The following is a 20,706-nucleotide window of genomic DNA, read 5'->3' on the forward strand; positions in this document are numbered from 1 at the left end:
TAGTAATTTCCATTTTCTTCATAAATTAATTTGCACCTTTCCGACATGATTTTTAATAGATATATTCAATTGGATAGCACAAACTATTTAATTTGTTTTATAATACAGAGGTCCAATTTTCCAAAGGTGCTTTATATTAGGCTTCCAAGTTCATATTTAAGCAGCCAAATAGGCAGTCTGCTTTGTAAATGTGCCATAGCCATATGTAACTAAACCCCAGAAAACTAGTAGAGGCTTATTTCTGTAAACGTGCTTTAGCATTTAAGGATTAGACTTCTAAAAAGTCTCAGTCCATAAGAAATTCCTGCAGAATACACTACTTTGGATAAAGCAGTATATTCTACAAAATAATAATAAATTCAGAGCATACTATATCTATAAAGTCTTTAAAAATAAACAAAAGATTGCTGGTTTACCTTTAGATTAAATCCAAACTTCCCATCTTCATCTGGTATGATACGCACCAAAAGTAAATCTCCCTCAATTAGGTCATTCTGAAATATATAGGAAAAAAAAAAAAAAACAAAAACAAAAAACCCAAAACTTTTCTAATTTTTTAAAGAAAATAGTAGCAATTTAGAAAATAGTACATCCAAATTTAAACATACTGAACAAGAAGACAAATTCATGTTTAAAATAAGCATCAGCTAAGGTTACAAAATATACTCATGATTGTAACCTTTTGGATTGTAAAAATAGCAACATAACAGCAAATATATGCTCTGCTTACTCAGTTCCAACACTGTTACTCTCAGCTTTCTCAATTGATAGTTCCTATTAAATTTTTTAACATGTTGTATTTACTAAATGTTATCTGCAACGCATTTCAATCAATTCTACTGTAAAGACTATGAAGAGACTACCTTTTCCTCAATTTTTCTCCTGTAAATAAGTGCATTGGTATCTTCTGCAAGAAATCCACAAGCTAGAAGGATTAAAAGTTGGCAGCAACCACTGGACAGGCAGGTTAGGAAGCTGTTCAGCACCCCTCTGGAAAAGGCTGGAGAAAGGGGAGGAATGATCCGCTACCATTACACTAGCAGCAAGCAACTGCTTTCAAGGAAGCGAAGAATTCAAAGGATGATGTTTAGCCCTCCTGAAGAAGAAATGCCTGGGATAAAGCAGAGTCATGCCTGCTATCAAGACATACAGTAAGTTCAGTTAGTTCATCCTTCTCCTTGGAAGAATTAAGATTTAATCAAATAAGGAACTGCATTCCACCAAAAATTTCCTCCGCAGATGCTTCTGAAAGCCTGGACACTACAAAAACCAATACAGCCATCAGAATTGCCTATCATACTGTATACACAATCTTGGATAAATTTGACTAAGATGAGATTTATTCTTGATACTGCATAAAATATGCTCATCCTGAAATATAACCTTAGTTGTTATGCACTCAATCTACAGTTCAAAGCTACATTCAGTACTAGTTTTGACTTTAAAAGCACTCAGTTGAACATACCTTATCGCAGTAGTACTGACTGGAATCTTCAATTGAGCTACTTTTTGTAATGTCGTATGTTTCTAAGAACTGTTTATCCACCCCTTCCAACGGGTAAGAGCCAGAAACTTTACCAACTCCATTGGGAGACTGAGCCAAGGCTTTAGGTGAGATACGGGTCAGAGAACTTCGCGTAGGACTGTTTCCCAATACATTCCTTTAGTTAGAAAGGATGAATAAATATTACAAAGATACTGTTATCCAGATTTTTAAATTAAATAGTAAACCATATAAACGTACTGCCCAGTTCATAGAGCAAGCCAACTTTATACTTAGACATAACATCACTTCTTTAAGTGCAGTGTAACAGGATTGGAGTATGATCTAAGCCTACCATTTGATCAGTGGATATCTGGAAGAATGCACAAAACAAAATTAGAGCAACAAAAAACATTCTTAGTAAAATGTTTGGATATTAGCAGTGAAAGGCACTGCTGCAGTGGTGTGGGAAACCATAATAACATGAAAAGAGCTGAACCCCAGGCAAAGAGCACTTTAGCTGTCAATCCTACCACTAAAACATACACCATGTAGAAGGACACAGAATTAAATGGAGGTGCAGACCTGGTCTAGTGATACATGAGCTTTTCTGAACCATTTTCAGCAGCCACTACTAGCTGTCAATGAAGATACAATGCTACACTACAGGGAACATAGCTTAGGCTTTTAACATACAGAACTAACATTGCAGCAAACTTCAATAATAAAACCACTTATTTCTTGGCTTGTGGAAATCTGACTGGAATAAATATAAACATTCTGAAAGATGCCATCAAGCAAATGCATTCTTGCCATATTATTTCTGACATTCAGTTATACTACGTGCAGTTGGGATTGGAAATGATGTATTTGTGCAACATTGGCAGAATTTTCAGTTATTCCAGAAAACATTTTTTTCAGTGTTTGGGAGATCTTATTCAATTGGTGTTTTGAATAATTTCAAAATACTCTGAAGTAGGGAACTATAATGACACTAAAGGAATTACACTGTCAAAACTGTGGTTTTTATCTGATAGCTCTCAAGACTTTTCATGATTCCTGTGAGGTCAATGTTAAGCAAGGAGGAACACTGTATATATAAACACATCCCAAGCCCCCCTCCCCCCCAAACCCCCAGAGATTACAGATCATAACGATTTTTCAATGCAGAAAAAAAATAATACTAGAAAAACATAATAAATTATTTCAGTTAATGCCTTTTGGCACTATATAAAGAGTTACAGATAAAATTATCAGGTTTTTTGCATCATTAAACTTTTACAACAGTTTTTAGACCAACTTTTTAGTTAATAGCGATTAGGGATGTATTAGGCCTTAAGACTTTCCACATCCTGATCAAAACACTTTTTTTTTTTAACAAATCTTTACAATCTTCATTAATTTATACATTTATTTGTGTCTCTAACCATACAAGACCACTACTTTAAAAAAATCAGTTTGTTATGCATTTTACTATGTATCCTAAAGCTAGAGATTCCATAGTAGAAAGTTTAAAAGAAAACTCACTTTGGTGATTCTTGTTCAGATGACCTGTAAAAAAAACAAACAAAAAAAATGATAAATGTGTAAGACTAAAAAAAAAAAGCCCACATAAATGCCAAAATATGTGCTCACAGTAAATTAAAGAATACTTATTCCTATGCTGAAATCAGACAATTACAGAATTCATGAAACACTCAACAGAAATCCCAGGCAGCTCTAACCACTCACTTCCACTGTTCTACTTTTGGCACAAGCCTAACTACAGAAAAGACACATCTGCTACCACAACTTAAATTATGTAGGAGTTTACAGAGGCAATTATTTAGAAGGACCCACTCCATCCTTTAAGAAAGTCTTAGATGTGGATCACAATGACAGGCATCATTAACTGTATTTTTAAGAAATCAAATGTGGCAAAATCTTTATGTATAGGTAACAAGAAACGAGCACAAGCAGCTTTGGAAGCATGTTTCTCACACTTACAATACGAGAGCAAATGACCACAGAATCACAGAATATTAGGAATTGGAAGGGACCTCAAAAGATCATCTAGTCCAATCCCCCTGCCAGAGCAGGAACACCTAGATGGGGTTACACAGGAAGGCATCCAGGCGGGTTTTGAATGTCTCCAGAGAAGGAGACTCCACAACCTCCCTGGGCAGCCTGTTCCAGTGTTCCGTCACCCTCACTGAGAAGAAGTTTCTTCTCAAGTTTAAGTGGAACCTCTTGTGTTCCAGTTTGAGCCCACTACCCCTTGTCTTACCACCGGTTGTCACCGAGAAGAGCCTGGCTCCATCCTCGTGACACTCTCCCTTTATATATTTATATACACTAATAAGGTCACCCCTCAGTCTCCTCTTCTCCAAACTATAGAGACCCAGCTCCCTCAGCCTTTCCTCATAAGGGAGATGCTCCACTCCCTTAATCATCTTTGTCGCCCTGCGCTGGACTCTCTCCAGCAGGTCCCTGTCCTTCTTGAACTGAGGGGCCCAGAACTGGACACAATATTCCAGATGTGGTCTCGCCAGGGCACAGTAGAGGGGAAGGAGGACCTCTCTCGACCTACTGACCACCCCCCTTCTAATACACCCCAGGATGCCATTGGCCTTCCTGGCCACAAGGGCACAGTGTTGGCTCATGGTCATCCTGCCATCCACTAGGACCCCCAGGTCCCTCTCCCCTACACTGCTCTCTAACAGGTCCTTCCCCAACCTATACTGGAACCTGGGGTTGTTCCTGCCCAGATGCAGGACTCTACACTTTCCCTTGTTATATTTCATCAAGTTTCTCCCTGCCCAACTCTCCAGCCTGTCCAGGTCTCGCTGGATGGCAGCACAGCCTTCTGGCGTGTCAGCCACTCCTCCCAGCTTAGTGTCATCAGCAAACTTGCTGATAGTACACTCAATTCCCTCATCCAGGTCATTGATGAAGATATTGAATAATACTGGTCCCAGCACTGACCCTTGAGGCACTCCACTAGATACAGGCCTCCAACTAGACTCCGCCCCATTGACCACAACTCTCTGGCTTCTGTCCTTCAGCCAGTTCACAGTCCACCTCACTACCTGATCATCCAGTCCACACTTCCTCAGTTTAGCTGTGAGGATGCTGTGGGAGACTGTGTCAAACGCTTTACTGAAGTCAAGGTAGACCACATCCACTGCTCTGCCATAACCCAACCACCTTGTTATGTCTTCATAAAAGGCTATGAGGTTGATCAAGCATGACTTCCCCTTGGTAAAGCCATGCTGACTGCCCCTAATGACCCTCTTATCCTTGATATGCCTTGAGATGGCACCAAGGATAAGGTGTTCCATTAGTTTTCCAGGGATGGAGGTGAGGCTGACCGGTCTGTAGCTACCCGGGTCCTCCTTCTTGCCCTTTTTGAAGACTGGAGTGACATTTGCTTTCCTCCAGTCCTCAGGCACCTCTCCCGTTTCCCAAGACTTGGCAAAGATGATGGAGAGTGGTCCAGCAATGACTGGACCTCTGTCAACTAATGATGTTGACAGAGAATGTTAAGATAAGTAACTAAAGCAAAAGTGGTTACACAGATGAGGGCAATCTAGAACAGAAAAGAAATAAAAATTTTCAGTATATAGCATTTTTGAAGGCTTTCAACTAACTTCATCAGAATTCACCTGAAACAGTAAGATAAACTATATTTACATCGATTAAAGCAATAGCTGTGATACTAAGATAAAGTTGAAAGTAAAAGTTACTAAAAAGATGCTTGCAAACCAAAGTAAGCTTAAGGCAGATGGGATAGCTTTCCAAATTTACTTAAGTAGTGGCCAAAACCCCTCAAGTAATATATTATGCTGCAAAAATACAAACATGAAGTAGTTTGGTTTGAATGTAAAGCTTTTGAATTGTCAATTCACAGTAGACAGTTACATTTTCAATTGTTGTCTCTAAGACAACCTCAGTACTAAGAATTTTGTACTATGTTTCATCAAGACTACAGTAAAAATAGAAGTATCTGTCTAATTATTTTTCCCTATATGTATTCTGCAATATGAAAAAATTCTTCCTTGAGAGGCAGAAGTGGTGAAGTTTGATTCCCAAAGAATTTGTGGAGGTTGGGGTTGTGTGTACTTTCATTTTTTTTTAAAGCACTAAATTTCTTCCCTTTTTACTACAGTCATGCCTCAATTCTGACTCCACTGACATCTACCCCACTCTCACACAGCACCGCTGGTTCTCCTTGTTTGCAATCCCTTCAGTGCCAGCAGTGCACAGCAGATCCTTTGGGAATGCACATTCACTTGCTGCATGACCAGCCCACATCTAAATGGAACAGCAATTGAACTCATAACGTAATTGCTCAGTGAGAGGAGAATATCAGCTTAAGGTGGCCTTTTTTTCTGCCTAGTCACTGACTTTCACTAATCTTGTAGAAAAATTTTCATCTTTGAAAACTTGACTCCTATATTAGATTTGACTGCAACTGTCCAAAGGTTCTCAAGTGGGAACAGAGGCAGACGGGCAATGCAATGACATAAGCCTTATTTCCTTAGGAAGTCATGCTAAAAATAAAGAATCATTGGATTTATTTTTGTTTAAGCTAATTGATTTCCTTGTGAGGCAAAGAACAATGAAACTGTACATCATTTCTATGTTTGGCATAGCTACACCTCTATTACCAAAATCTGTGTAGAATTCAAGTTGCCATAAGTTAACACTTTCAAAAGCCTTCACCCAAAATTTAGACACATAGAACTGTGATTCAAATCAATGTAATGTCCCTATTTTAAATTTTATCATTTATCTTATATATCTCCCATCTTTCTTCCCAATACAGTGTGATAACTGGAGACAGGAAAAAACCCAACCTGGGCTTTCACTCATATACTATGCGTAAATACACAGCGAATTTTTCATCGTCTCAGTAATATATTTGGCGACTTTAATGTAGGATATAAATTCTAAGTAATATTTGCCAAAGTCTTATTTGTTGACTTACTGCACTTTAATTCTGAAAGAGTTACTGAATCATTCTGTAACCTTTTGAAGTGGACAAAGGTAACCAAAAATTTGACCTAAAAAAATGACCCCATTCAAAGCCTAAAAGAATTCATCAGGGACAATACAGCTGTGTCTTCCTAAAGTCCTTAAAATAGCTCAGCATGCTAGACCTAAAGAATTTTGCTCTGCAATTCAGTAAAACAGTATTTCTAGCATTTAATTATTCACCTATAAGATAAAGTACCTCAAACATGAATAACTAGATGATCTTTTCTGGCTATACAGTATTTCATATTTTTCTATCCTATCTTCTTCATTGCACAACATACTACAAGGACTGTATTTTAAGTCAATAAAAGACAACACTCACCAGACCAGCCATTCAACTTTTTCATTGAGAAAGAGAGCTCTTCCTTGCAAGGAGATTAAGCTTTCCATTGGTGTAGCTAACAAGCACACACTTTAAAACTGGAGGTAATTTCTCTTCCTTATTCCCTAATGTATCTAAAATACTGCCATTTCAATCTTTCACTTACTGTGTGGATGGCTACGATGATGATATTGATAAGAAAACTCTTTGCCTGTAAAAGTCTCTTTTCTGTCAGGAGGACAGAAAGGAAAGGTCTTAAGGAAAGACCCCTCTTCCCTATTTTGCTGCGCCCTATCAGGGAATTCTGTTATTCTGAGAATTGAGGATGATAAATTACAACAGAGTAAAACCCCAAGAGAAAAGGGACAACTGAAACAATAGCACTGTAGCAAAACTCCACCTTTATAAACAACTGAAGGAAACATCTGTAGGTTTTGCCCTTGTGCTGTTCTTGAAGTTCCTAAAGCTTCTTTATTGTAACACCTGCAGGGCTGGGGAGACTGAGTGTGCCAGCACTTCCATTATCACCTCTTTTCTGAGTGCTGACTATTAGAAGTGGGATTATTATTCAAAAGCCAAATAAGTGGAAGATATTTGCAGCAACACTTTTCGGCTGCCTTTTGGAGAAATATATATACAGGATATTCAGCATTTCTATGAACAGAGCGACTGCGTAAGAAGGCAATGTCGATTCTTTGTGCAGCATTCTTAAGAGTACCATTACAGAACAACTTGAGACTTCATGGTATACATAAATTTTTCAGTGATTTTTCTACGAATTTCAAACATTCACATTTGTAAGCTGCTGCCATCACTCATAAAAGCATACTTTCAGCTACTCTGCGTTGCCTCTATTGACCACATTCCAGTTTACTGACTTTCCACAGAAGTTTTATGTATTCTGATATTCTGCAACTGCTTGGCTTGCTATGAAATTTGACATATTACACATTTGCAATTCAACTTTGAGACTTACTTTTTGGATGCAAAATGTTTGTTGAATTGGGAAAGAAAGTGAAGCACATTTCAGTAAGGATAGATATTAAAAAAAAATTTTCATGTAAGCAAAATATAGACATGCACTATTTTAATGTATATTTGAATGGAAGAGCACAGTAAAACTCATAGAACTCTCAGTAAACTTAAAGCCCTAATTTGAAACTAAAGTAAAAGTTCTCAGATCCGCTGCCTAGTATAATAAGGGTATCTTCTTTGGGAAAGACTGAAGTACAGAAACAAGGACAAGGGACTCTTGTGAAATGCAACAGATTTCCTAATACCAAGCAATTTATCATATCTGTACATGATTAAAATAAAAGGATAAATAACTTAATGTAATTTGTTGGGGTTTTTTTATTTGCAATTTTCTACCAAGAAAGTAGTTAGTAGGGCTTGGATGGATACATCTGAAGGGTACTTTCACCAACACTAACACTTTAAAAGCTTTGTTCACAAAAGGAATTATATTTTAGTTAAAATAATTATGTGTTCCAATAGTACATTCTCCAAAGCTCACTATGCAGCTACACATTATTGTTTATCAAAATGGTAAGCTGGAAGAATTGAACAAATGCAGCATCCGTTCAGGAAATCTATTTTCAGTGCAATACCTTCACCATGATGCATCACACTTACACCAGGAACATATATGTACTTCCAGAAATTCATAGCACAGTGCAAGTGAATTTCCTTGTTGTATATTAGTTCATCATTTCATTTCCTTCCCCTCCCCTCCAAATCTGGGACTGTTCATGTTATTAATTTATCACTAGCAAAAGATAGTTTTAGAGTATAAATTAAAGAGGTTGGTAGCTTTGCAAGCATGTTTAAGAGAAAAGCTTATACAGGAATATGTTGCATTTAAAACAAGTAGAATTGTAGACTCAAAGTAATTTAGTTTGGGAAGGATCTTGAGAGATCACCTAAACTCTTGTTCAAAGACCAGCCAACATCGAAGTTAGATGAGGGTGTTCAGGTCCTTGTCACATTATGTTTTCAGGCTCTCCAAGGATGGAAACACCTCTATCTTTCTGTCAACATGGATAAGGACTCAACTAATCCCAGAGTGATTTTCACCCCTACAGTGTCTTGAGCATTTCCCTTGCTGTAACTTGTGTCCATTGCCACACATGTTTTTACTGTGCATCTCCAGAAAGAGCTAGCTCCACATTTTTCATAACCCTCTTCTGGCAGAGTAAGGCAACAATGCAACCAACTCCTCCTCAACCCCCCCAGCCTTCTGGTTCTCCTCATACATCATACGCTCCAATCTATGAATAACTAACCAGATTTATCTCACCAATCAATGTATGACTCTAAATATAAGATCTGTAATGCCTCATCTGTCAGTAACCTTTTCTTACTGACTTCTACTATACCTTATCACTTAGAAATGTGTTTTACAGTAATCCTTCTGGTTAAACAGAAAATTTCACAGCTAATCTTTTCTGTTAGGCCACTGAGCCTGCTCTGGAGAACTACCAAAACACTTGTTCCTATGCCGTCTGCTGTTGCAAACAAGGCAGACATCTTTGGTTTATTTAATTACAGAGCAAACAAGAGAAACTGAATACTGTTCAGGTAGCAAGACCCTCCACACAGCTTTATCAGGGTACTTTTCCAAGCCTACAAGCCAGTTATTTTTTCCCCTAAGTTAGTACATTATATACATAGTTAAATTTATTTATTCTTACTAACCAGTACCCCTCCCACTCAGAAAAGTGTGCCCAAAAACATGAAAAAAGGCATTAAGAGAGCAAGCAACAGCTAAATTTACACCCCAAACTATTCCACCTATACTACAAAAAACATTTTAAAAAGCACAAGCCATTAAACCTGAATTTACAGCTTTAATGGCTTGTGGTATAAAGCTCAAAAGCAAGCTCTGTTCCTCATATAAAGGAGAAATTTGTCCCACACAGGTAACATGAATGTTATCCTGAACTACAAGGAAATGTGTTTGTTTCAGTAACCCTTTGCATCTGACATGCTCTTCTCTGAAAGAAAGGCCAGCTTACTTTAATGAGACAACATTCAGTTAGGGGGCAAATGTGGGTATTGGCAACAAAGCACGGTCTTCCAACAAAACCAGATTAAAACCTTAAATCCATGAATAGGAAAGAATGGACAATATTATTCCATTTGCACACTGACCAGCAGAAAACCATGCAGCTGCCTTCAGTTGGGTTCTCTGAGGTTAAGAGCATTAAAAACAGTGGCTTTCAGTTTTCATTTCTTATCATTCATTCGTTCCCTTTCATGTCTCATTGCACTGTGAAGTGTGAACATCAGTATCACACCTCAGGCACCAGAAGATGCTTGAGAAAAAGGAGAGGACCATACAGGGAAAAATAAAGTTCAAAACTTCTGAAATATTACTTGGTTACATGTCTTTATGCTTTCATGGTAAGCCTTGGACCTCGGTATTTTAAGTTCACCAAGTGATTAAAATGTGTATTAATGAAACACTTAAATCTACAGATTTTTAATTCACAACAGATACCTGAACATAATGAAACAAGCAAACTCATTTTAGTCTTTTAAATTTTCACTTATTTACCTGAAGATGAAGGGTATTTAGTTTCTTTCACGCTTCTCCCCATCCCCATTCTTGTAACATCTCATTGGTGAAGAAACTTACCCACGAAGTACTGGTTGTGATAAGCATTAAATTACATTTCTTTACTTTTTTTTTGTAGGTATCAATACTAAGAATCAGAACTTGCTCTGGGGATGGACAGAGCAGTCTTTCAAGATAAAACCTAACATCTGATACAAGATCAAACATGTCAGAGTACATGATCCCAAAATGTAATCAGTCTATTTGCCCAGTTAAAGCCAAGTTAGTTTTGAAGGTTAGTGCTTAAATCAGAGATGTTTTGGAATTTTCCAACCTGGTGTTGAAACAATGTCAGCCTTCAATATGACTGCTTCATTTTCACTGTAGCCTTTTGCCCTTAAATGACACAGTAGCATACAGATTACATTAGTGTCACAGAAAAGCAAATCAGTAACGATGATTTGTTCCTCTATACCACTGAGGCTTTCTTTATTCCAAAGTTGGAAACAGACTGCAACAGTGGTAATCATCAGGTACTGTAATAGGCTAAAATAGAGTAAAATTGCAATCTAAAAGAATTGCCTGCACAAGCCCGTCAGCCTTCCTTTAACAATAACCAGCTGTGGTCTAAACCTGTCATACTGAAAGCGAAAAATGTTTCTCAAAAGCAACTTTGAGCTCTTCCAGGAGCTTTATCCAAGCTACCTATGAGGATAGCAGTTGGTCAGGTTAAGTTGATGCCAGGTAGCTTGTTGGTATGATCCAACTTTGAGAAAACCCCTGAACAAATTAAAGCAGCTTTTCCACAGAGATACTTCAGAAATAAAGCCTTATCATGTAACTTGTTTTCTACCTTAAAGGAAAGTCGTAAGACTTCATATTCATAACTCTTCCCTAATGCACATCTCAGTGCTTAAGGACATCTGAAGATATGTAACATCACAGAATGGAGAGAAGTTTTCTACTCTGCTTAAAAGAAGAAATTTAGTAAGCCAGTAGCAGCAGTGCTTCCATGGAGGAAACGCAAATTTCAAGGAAAGCCTCTTCAGGGAAGCTGAAGTCAAGATTAGGGAAAACCAGTTTTAACTGAAAAACAGTTGTCAAAAAAGTGCACTTACTAATTATGTTTTATCTTAATATTATTCTTGAAATCATTAAAAAAACCCCAAAATAATAGTAGGATCATGAGTATACGCATGTTGACATAGGATAAATACAGTGACAGAGTACAAAATATAGTCAGAAGACAGAGTGGGTTACCTGTTCTGAACTGGTGAGGCACAGCCATAACAAAGTGTGGTGTAACACAGAAAACAACCTTTCAGACTTCAGAAGGCTCAGTGTGGGCTTCAGAATTGTGTTAGCATTATTTTTTTTTCAGTGGCAGTAGCAGTCAGATGAGATGCCCAGCAGCAGGGCAAAAAAAAGGAGAAAGAACTGACAGGGGACGCTTTCTTCACAAAGGCTGGGGAGCCCTGGCCTAAACAAAAGTCTTCTTGAAGTCCTCTTCAGCATGGTCTTCGATGACATGTTTTGTATGCAGCTGTGATTTGAGATAGCTGGCTTAGATAGGCAAACCTATTCATGCCCAGTGAATAAAGCTCTATTTAATATATGTTAATTTGGGATTAGAGCAATTTTTTGTCTATAATACCTATGTAATAGACAGCTCCAATCTTTTCTGCAGACACTAATCTGAGAGAGAAAAATTGCTTCATTTTACTATGTCTGAGCCTCAAATTGCACTTGAATGTGAAAGTACTTAAAGTAATTTAGGTCACAGAAGCAGTCCAGCTACGCGAAAGGCAAGACTCACAAGCCTGCCCCTGGCTTTCTGTAGTTCATCTATGTGCATAATTTGCTCTGTTTACTATCTTTCTTTTTCTGGTCACAGCCTGTAGGATTTACCTCATAAATTTCGGTTAGAAGGTAGAATGTTCACACAAAGCACATTTTAAAAACAATCACTATGTTCTTCAGGGAAAGAATATAATACATACAAAATATTCTTGGCCTTCATCTCCAGTGTGCTCACTTAAAATATTTAGCAGTAAACAGTTCTAGGTGTTGACATGTTGATACAGTACAGCATATTTACAGAAATGGAAGAAGAAATGTTAACAATTGGCATATTTTACGCTCTTTAAACTAAGAGCTGTTCCACATAATTTGTTTTCTAAATCATGTAATGTTTTATAGAAATAGTTTGATTGACTTCCTTGAGTGAGTAAATAGAGCAAGGAAGAAAAAAGATTATTAAGAAGATTATTACACTTGGTATGGCCAGGAGATAAAAAAAGGTGCATAGGGAAATAAATGCAGGTGTATGTACTCTGCCAGCAGTGGTGGCTTCTATAAGTTCTGACACCTGCCAGGTAGGATTAGGTACACAGCAAGTCTTGGCATATGAGCTTTACCTAGATATTTGTCTCAAGAAGTACTATATCACCACAATTTGAAGGTAGGTCTATCTTGGACCACTTCTCATTTTGACAAAAAAGGACCTAAGATATTACCCAGGGGCTGAAGTGAAACACATGAATACTATCCCTCTGCCCCGAAAATGCTGATGGCAGCCTGGAAAGTAGAGAAGAGCCATATCCCATGCTAACTGCAACCAGCAGTCTTGAGCTTCAGATACAGTAAATGAAACTGATGTGAACATATTTAGTTTACAAAGGTGAAGCAGCTGCATGATTATAATTAAGATTTGAGGTCTCAGGCATAAAAATTCAGCAATCAAATATCAGCATCATACAGGTACCTGTACTGCCAGTACCTCTCAAAAAATGCTTCTAATTTTTTTCATACCAAAGCTATTCATTAGCTATAATTAGCATTAACTACACCTTCTTCATAGTCTCAGACAGCAGGCTAGTAGTAGAAAAGAGCCACAGCTCTCTAAAGACAATATATATTAGCAGGACTATAAGAAGCTACCTTTAGCTCACCTCTAACAAAAAAGAAAAACTGAAATTGTAAATCTGTTTTTTTTTTCCATAACAAGCATCAAGTATGTCAATTCAAATCTACTAAAGACTAGTATGGCAAAAATGAGCAAGTGGGCTTTAAAAGACTTATCAGTACACTGTGAGGTGTTCTATAGTTAACATCTAAATATTCCTGAAGTGTGGCAAAAGTCCAGAACAAGTACCCACATTTAATACCGAAGACAGGCAAGTTAAACATTTTTCTTATAAACCAGATTTAGCTGAAAGGATAAGATTCTCTCTTCCAATAAAAAAATCAGGGAAAGACAGACTTTACTACACACGTAATACTTAATTTTACTTTACGTCTTTCAGCAAGGGCAGTGACGCAACTAGGAAGTACTGTAAGAATATAAAAGCAAAAAATCTGGGATGTGGACTAGCATGAACTGCTAAAAATATCAGTGTAGAGAAGAAACTCTTTATTTGTATGGTTACTGTATATTTTACATCAATTGTTAAAAAAGAAAGTATTAATAACCATTTTACTTCTCAAAGGTCTAACAATCAGTACAACAAAGGATCATTCATTCCATGTGCTACATTCTCCTTCCAAAACACACACTTTGAATTTAAATTCATTAGACTTATGCAAGCATTTTTCCTGCATGGTATTAAATATTATAAATATCAAATATTAAATATTATAAACAGACTCAAGAAACCAAGAATGTGTTGGGGATAAGACATATAGAAAATTTGATTTATATGAGGTAATAACAGCCATCTTCCCCACAGTGAGTGATATTACTCAGATACAGAGTAGCTATGTAAAGCTCAGAAAACAAATGAGTGTGCTATTTTCAAACTTGGAACATCCTATTTTCACTGTACAACAAACTGCTTAAAACCAGGTTTTCCCACTCCATTCTCAGTAGTCACAGAATAGGTGAAACAGGAAAGAAAGTGAAAAAATAAAGTGGAAGAAAAAGGAAAATACATGAAAAAAACCCAACAACATACTAAGTGGCAGGATACAATCCACCAGTTACGGAACAGAACATGGCAACTTAGTTTTCCTTCTACAGTTTCTATACTTTTAATATCCTGATACAGTCTGCCACATTATTTTTACTCATCAAATACTACTAAAAGTGTATAATCTGTAAATGTTAAAGCACAGGAAAGACATGGCTTCCTATCTATGACTATTCACAGCATCTAGACACGTTGTTTTATATATTATCATGGCTATTACTGATACTATTAGTACTAAGGCTCATCTGATTTCCAGTTAGAAAAATAGAACAACACTTTAAAACACCACAGTAACATACTCCAAATATGCACACATGATAATTTTTCCCTTCTTTTATAGAAACCTCTCTGCTGTAACGTAGAACAATATTATTGTATTAAAATTTGAAGAAAACAGTTTAAATCCATTATTTAAAGCTACAGTTAACAGCTGCATACTATCACAGAGATAGACGAGTCCTATCAGCTTCCATTAATACATTGCTTCTCAAAATACATCTTGCCTTAAAGTTACTACGGATCACTGGAAACCATATTCCTTTTGCAACATTACCCATGAACCTGCATTTTAATACATAGCATTTTCCCAGCTGAGAGTTTTAAAGTGGCTCTGGTTTGGGTTTTGTTTTTTTCTTTGAGACTGAATAATCAATGACTTTCTACATTAATTCTGAAGTTAATATTGTGTTAATCTTAAGTTGCTCATTAAGTTGCCTCTGTACAATAAGAGTGTGACGTAATATACGAGCAAACAATTAATCAGTGCACAAAGATAGGTGCTTTAAGCCCTGGAAGCGAAGGTAGAAGTTGTCAGAGTGCTGTAGGGGAGAACAAACTTGGTCCTCAAGGAATACAGCAAAAATGCTTCTAGGCAAAAGACAGACACTGCCATTAGACCAGCAACCTACAGTTCCTCTGAGAGAGAAAAAGATGGATGACCGCTAGCATCATTATGTTCTTGTCTTCGCTCAAATACAGTACCTCTTTCAACTGACAATGCTGAGCTGAAGTCTTCCTCCCTCCCTTCCCCAAAAAAGAAAAAAAAAAAAAAAAGTAAAAATTTATAACAGGTAGGAGAGAGTTGAAGAAGCTACTAGGAAACAGGATATTACAGATAGGCACAGGCATGCCTTAACAGATTCTCTAACTTTACTGAGAACTCAACGACTGAGAACTGGTTTTTGTGTCACAGCATTTGCAGTTTCGCAAGTTGTCAAAATAAAGCTTATGCAAAACCAAAACTGTTTGAACTCATTTTAATGCTATAACCAATGATGATTGTTTTATATGAAAGCCATTTGGGGTTTTGTTTGGTGTTTTTATAAAATGTAAAAATAGACAATGAATTATTTGCAGATGTCCTTACCTCCTCTGTGGACTACGGTTTTGAGAGAACTCCGAATCACTGTCCTTTGAGGTTGGAGAGCCCTTATACGTATAAAAAACATCCTCTGTTTCAGTAATATAACTAATCTCGTTTGTAAGGTTATCTACAGATGAGTGTCGTGGTTTACGAATTTCATGACGTAGTCTAGGACTCCGCCTTAGAAATAAGGAACACAAACACAAGTTGGAAGATCACAGCAATTCCTAAGACTTTATCCAAGTGAAATTTCTATGCTATTGAAATCTATGTTCTGAAATCTTCATGACAGGCCTATAGGTCTCACTTTAAATAATCAATGTTTAAACATTTAGTATGGTATACTAGGCAATCACACATTGCTAGGTTGAGTACACAGACCTGATTAGATTCCACCCCCCCCTCTAAAATGCTACTTGTATTGTTAGTTCTAACTGTAGGATAATTCAGGTTCAAAGGAAGACACAGAGGTCATTTAGTCCAACTTTGTGCTCAAAGCAGGGTCAACTGAGGTCAGAGCAGGCTGCTTAAAGCTTTATCCAGTCAGATATCAAAAAACTTGGAAGGACGGAGAGAGCACAGCTTCTCTTAGCAATCACTGCTCAGCTCTCCTTGTGTTGAAGTAGCTTTGCATTACATCCAGAATCTCTCATTTCAACATATATACGTGTTACCTCATCTTCCTACCACGCAACACTGAAGAACCTGGCCTCATCCTCCAGATAGCCTCCTCCTAAGTATTGCCAGGCTGTTATTAGGCATTTGAGAAAACTTTGCTTCTCCAGGCTGAAAAGGTGCAGTTGTCTCAGCCTCTCCTCGTAGGGTAAGTGCTCCTGACTACCTTGGTGGCAGGTGGCTTTTGCTGAGTTTGCTCCAGTTTGTCAGTGCCCATTTTGTACCAGCAGACACAAAAGTGGCTGCAGCCTTCTAATAAGGTCTAATGAATGCTGAGCAAAAGGGGGATAACCACTTCCCTTGATCTACCATCTATGCTTTTGTTAATACCACCAGGTATTAACATAGCTCATGTACAGCTTGCTACCTAAGATTACCAAGTCCTTTTCCAGAGGGCTGCATTGCAGACAATAGGGTTGCACTGGGTTCTTCTTTTCCAGGCCATTGTTTTTGCCTTCACTGAATTTCGTGTAGTTCCTACTGGCCCATTTCTCCAGACTTCCAAGGTCCCACTGGATAGCAGTCCTGCCCCCAGGCATATTGACTTATCCCTCCAGGTTGGTGTCTGCAAACTTAATGAGCAAGCACTCCATTGCCTCCTCCAGGTCATAGAGATTTTAAGCAGGACAGGTCCCAGGACAGACCTCTGCAGTACTCCACTTGTTATTGGCCTCCAGGCAGAGTATGACCCATTAAAACAACTCCTCTCTGAGTCCAGTCATACTTTTTTTTTTAATTTATATTTTTTTAAACTATCTTGCTGTCCACCCTTCTAGAACACAGTATCTTAACTTGGCTATAATATTTTGGCAGACATTATCAAAAGCCTTGCTAAAGTTGAGATAACAGACACTCACTCTTCTCCTGTTGTCATATGTATTCTCAGAATAACTATGTTTGAAAGTATATGTACACATGACATACTTATTCTGCTGGAGCACATACAATAAGAAAAGGTAGGAGGCTGGAAGGTGTGGGAAAAGCCGAAACTGGATTTACCAATTAGGGGTAACAGGAGGTGATCGAGAAGGAAGGCTTTTGGTCTCTAGATGCTCAACAGATAAAGATCGTCTCATAGATGGGTTCCAAACCATCCCACCTATAACTTTTCTGCAGTACTGGCTGTTTACAGACCTGAAAAGAAATAAAAAACTTTGCATTAATTACTTTGTGCAGAAAAATTAAATGAAATACAATATGCTTCTGAAAGTCAATTTTATAATTAATGTATTTTAAAGAGTCCCCTATGCTTACCCCTCTTTATTTATGCATTTGCATTCTCACAGAGCCATTTGCTATCCTTCACTTGTGGCAATAAAACTATTTGTTGATCCCTGCTACAATGCTAATCACAGGCCTGTGCAAAAATGACTTTTTCTGAGAGTTATTTTTAACTCAATTGTATTTAAGAAGATGGAGTGGAAAACAGGAAATTTGGTATGTCTTATTGGCACTGAATTGAGTGCCTAAGAAAACATGGTTCAAGTACAGGCAAAAGATTCTACATGTTACCGTTAAAACACATAAAGGCGTAACAATTTACTAATTCACTGAACATGGGACTACTTTAATCGTCTACCTGCTGTATCACCAAGAGCTACACCAGACCACACTGTTTCCAGAAGGAAGCCAAATTTGAATGATGTGTTCCTCACAGCAATAAAACGTAAGAGAAAGATCTGACATGAAAATTGGATCTCCAAGTGTGGACTACTTCTTGTGACAAGCACCTGACAAGATAAGGGCTGCATCAGAACATGAACCTCAGCTAGGAAAGCAATACAAGTATCTTACTAGTGGAATTATACAGCATAAAGAAAAATTTAACCTATTATTAAAATTGAGATAAACTAACTTTTATACATCTTTTTACACAGCATTCCACAAGACAGGCAGAGAAATAAGCTCCCCATCCTCAAGTTTACAGGCCTAAGATTTCTCATGTAAAAGAAGCGATTTCTGAATTACAGAGAAACCACCTTTGGTTTACTAAGTCCTGTGCAGTACACAATGGGCAGCTGGGATAGCACAATGTGCAAGGACTTCACTATAGAGTTGAAATGTCTCAAGTTTACATTGCATTAAAAAAAAGGTTTATGCTGTGAATATTACTCATGCAAATATCAAACCTTAAGTATGCCTCACATTGTGCTGCTTTTCATTTAAACAAGATAACAACCAACCCAAACCTTTTTTTACATACTCTGAAGTATTTTACATATCGTGTTCATGTTTATAAAGCAAATTAATTCCTTCATCTTCTAAACGTGTACTTTTAAAGCTTCTCCCAGTTTCAAAAACAGAGAGGGAAAACTTAATATGAAATGTCAACATATCAAAATCAGTTACCCATGTGTATTTTCAATCTTAGTTAACACACAGTCCATGAACTCATGAGAAGCTTTTGCCTGTATTACCCATTTTATTTCTGTAAGTCTTCTGTATGCCAGTGATAAGTCATCAAACTTCTCTGGTATTCTACAAAAACAAACAGTTCTTTTAAAGAAGCCTTATATGGGTGAAGCAGAGAGGGAGAGTAGAAAAGAAAGACTTATTACAAAAAATGCATGTTGAAGAATTCCATATATCTTGCATTAATCAGCTTGCCTTTTCTTACAAAGGCCTGTTCATGCCTTTTCCAATGCAGGTGACTTTTGAGGTTCAACGTAACTTGTGTGATGGAAGCTAGAGTTCCAACCCCTAAATCCAAACCCCTAACTCTGTCCACAGAATCACTTTAACAATATATTCTTTGGACATTTCAGTTATGGTACAGAACATAACAATCCTGAACTTCAAATAGCTGCAAATGTCAAATACAAGCATACTTCACAGCAAATATACTGAAAGGCTGCCAGTGCCTTTCTAGAATGGGCTGTAACATTTTGCGGTGACAGTTCCTTGCTCTCACCTATTATCAAGGTTATCCTTTGTAGGAAAAGAATAAGTATGTTTTTTATCTTTTCAGCAAGGAATAAGAATGCACCTAGAAGAGGTTATTCAGCATTCAGTCCAGAAATGCTGAATGAACTTACCTCTCAGAATCTGGGACATATGATTCAGCCTGCCTTTAGAATAAGGTTTAAGAGTGATTTATGCAACTCAGAGCCTAATTTAAATAGAATGCCACTACGACCTTAAGCTGAGAGAACCTAAAAGGGTACAGAGATGTGTAAATAAGAAACTGTACTAAAGGGTTCCAAGAGTTCAACCATCTGATGCAATAAACACTAGGATATGTGCCTCACATGAGTGTAAAAGAATGTAGTAAAAGAAAGCCAGAAATTCCTGATTAAAAAATTGTGACACTTAAGGTGGTGAAACCTGAATGTAACCTCCTTCAATGCGGACAGAATTTGGATGAAAAGAATTATTGAAGACATAGCTTGCATACAGACTGGGATACAGCTACAGGCATAACTGAACTCTGTCACTCCAACTTGAGCTATCACTGATACAAATCCTCTTGTTCACACTACAAAGCAATACATGCTTTCACACAATACTTACTTTGTTGGATTTCTAGAACCTAGGGTCCAATAATTTGACAGTATCTTTCTTTCATGAGGTAGTGACTTCTTTGCCTGAAAAAATGTGTGATGCTCTACACAAGATTTCCAAAGATTTTTGCATGCTCTGTAATTTAACATGTTGAAGGCAACAATATGCTCTCTGGATTCATTCTGTAAGAGTAAGAAATACCGTGTCTCAATATATACAAGCAGATCAAACACAGTAGAATGAGCTCACAAAACAGCAATAAAATTACTTTTCTCTTAAACAGGAAAAATGCATCTAGGGAAACAAAAAATTAGCATATAGTAGATTTTGAGCAGGAGATAGTCAAAACAGCCCTGTGATTATATGAAATTCTAAATTGAAAAATGGACACTCTACAAATTTAAGCAATATTGAAAAACTATTAAGTTTTTCAGTTTCTAACCCTTACAGTGTTAACGAAATATTTAAGTCTAGAATGGCAAAAATTTTGTATGCACGAGTGTAATATTAATCAGCTAAATAGAGTTCCAGGTTTCCAGTCATATCTTGAGCTCCTATGACAAAAAAAATCCCTCTTTTTAACATTACATTAAGGGTGTAATATAGAAAAGGAAAAAAACCCAACAATCCCAATCGCTGAATTCAAACTCTTCACATAAGACTTCAATAATGTTCTTTCAAGAGCCACAATCTGCAAAAAACATCCGCTTGACAATCTCAAAGAAGATACTAAGGATGTTAACAGTGATCCATCTTGGGTGAAAGAAAGAGCTGCTGCTACTGCTGTTCAAATCCAATCCTATGTCCTGGACGATA

At 37.2% G+C, this 20,706-nt stretch overlaps 1 protein-coding gene across 3 annotated transcripts in view; it reads right to left on the bottom strand.

The window, feature by feature from the left end:
• Positions 1-20,706, bottom strand: part of PTPN3 (protein tyrosine phosphatase non-receptor type 3) — a gene marked incomplete at its 3' end in the record, with an annotated part of 150,928 nt that overhangs the window by 23,683 nt on the left and 106,539 nt on the right. For all 3 annotated transcript variants that reach the window (XM_080610824.1, XM_080610823.1, XM_080610825.1), the window contains 6 exons: positions 19,900-20,072; positions 17,389-17,523; positions 15,718-15,894; positions 3,011-3,034; positions 1,466-1,661; positions 417-494 (listed from right to left, as the gene is read on the bottom strand). In XM_080610824.1, coding sequence (XP_080466950.1) covers positions 417-494; positions 1,466-1,661; positions 3,011-3,034; positions 15,718-15,894; positions 17,389-17,523; positions 19,900-20,072 — 783 coding nt within the window. The remainder of the gene's footprint in view (positions 1-416; positions 495-1,465; positions 1,662-3,010; positions 3,035-15,717; positions 15,895-17,388; positions 17,524-19,899; positions 20,073-20,706) is intronic.

This window comes from Psittacula echo (assembly GCF_963264785.1).
Source record: "Psittacula echo genome assembly, chromosome: 2".
Taxonomy (NCBI): domain Eukaryota; kingdom Metazoa; phylum Chordata; class Aves; order Psittaciformes; family Psittacidae; genus Psittacula; species Psittacula echo.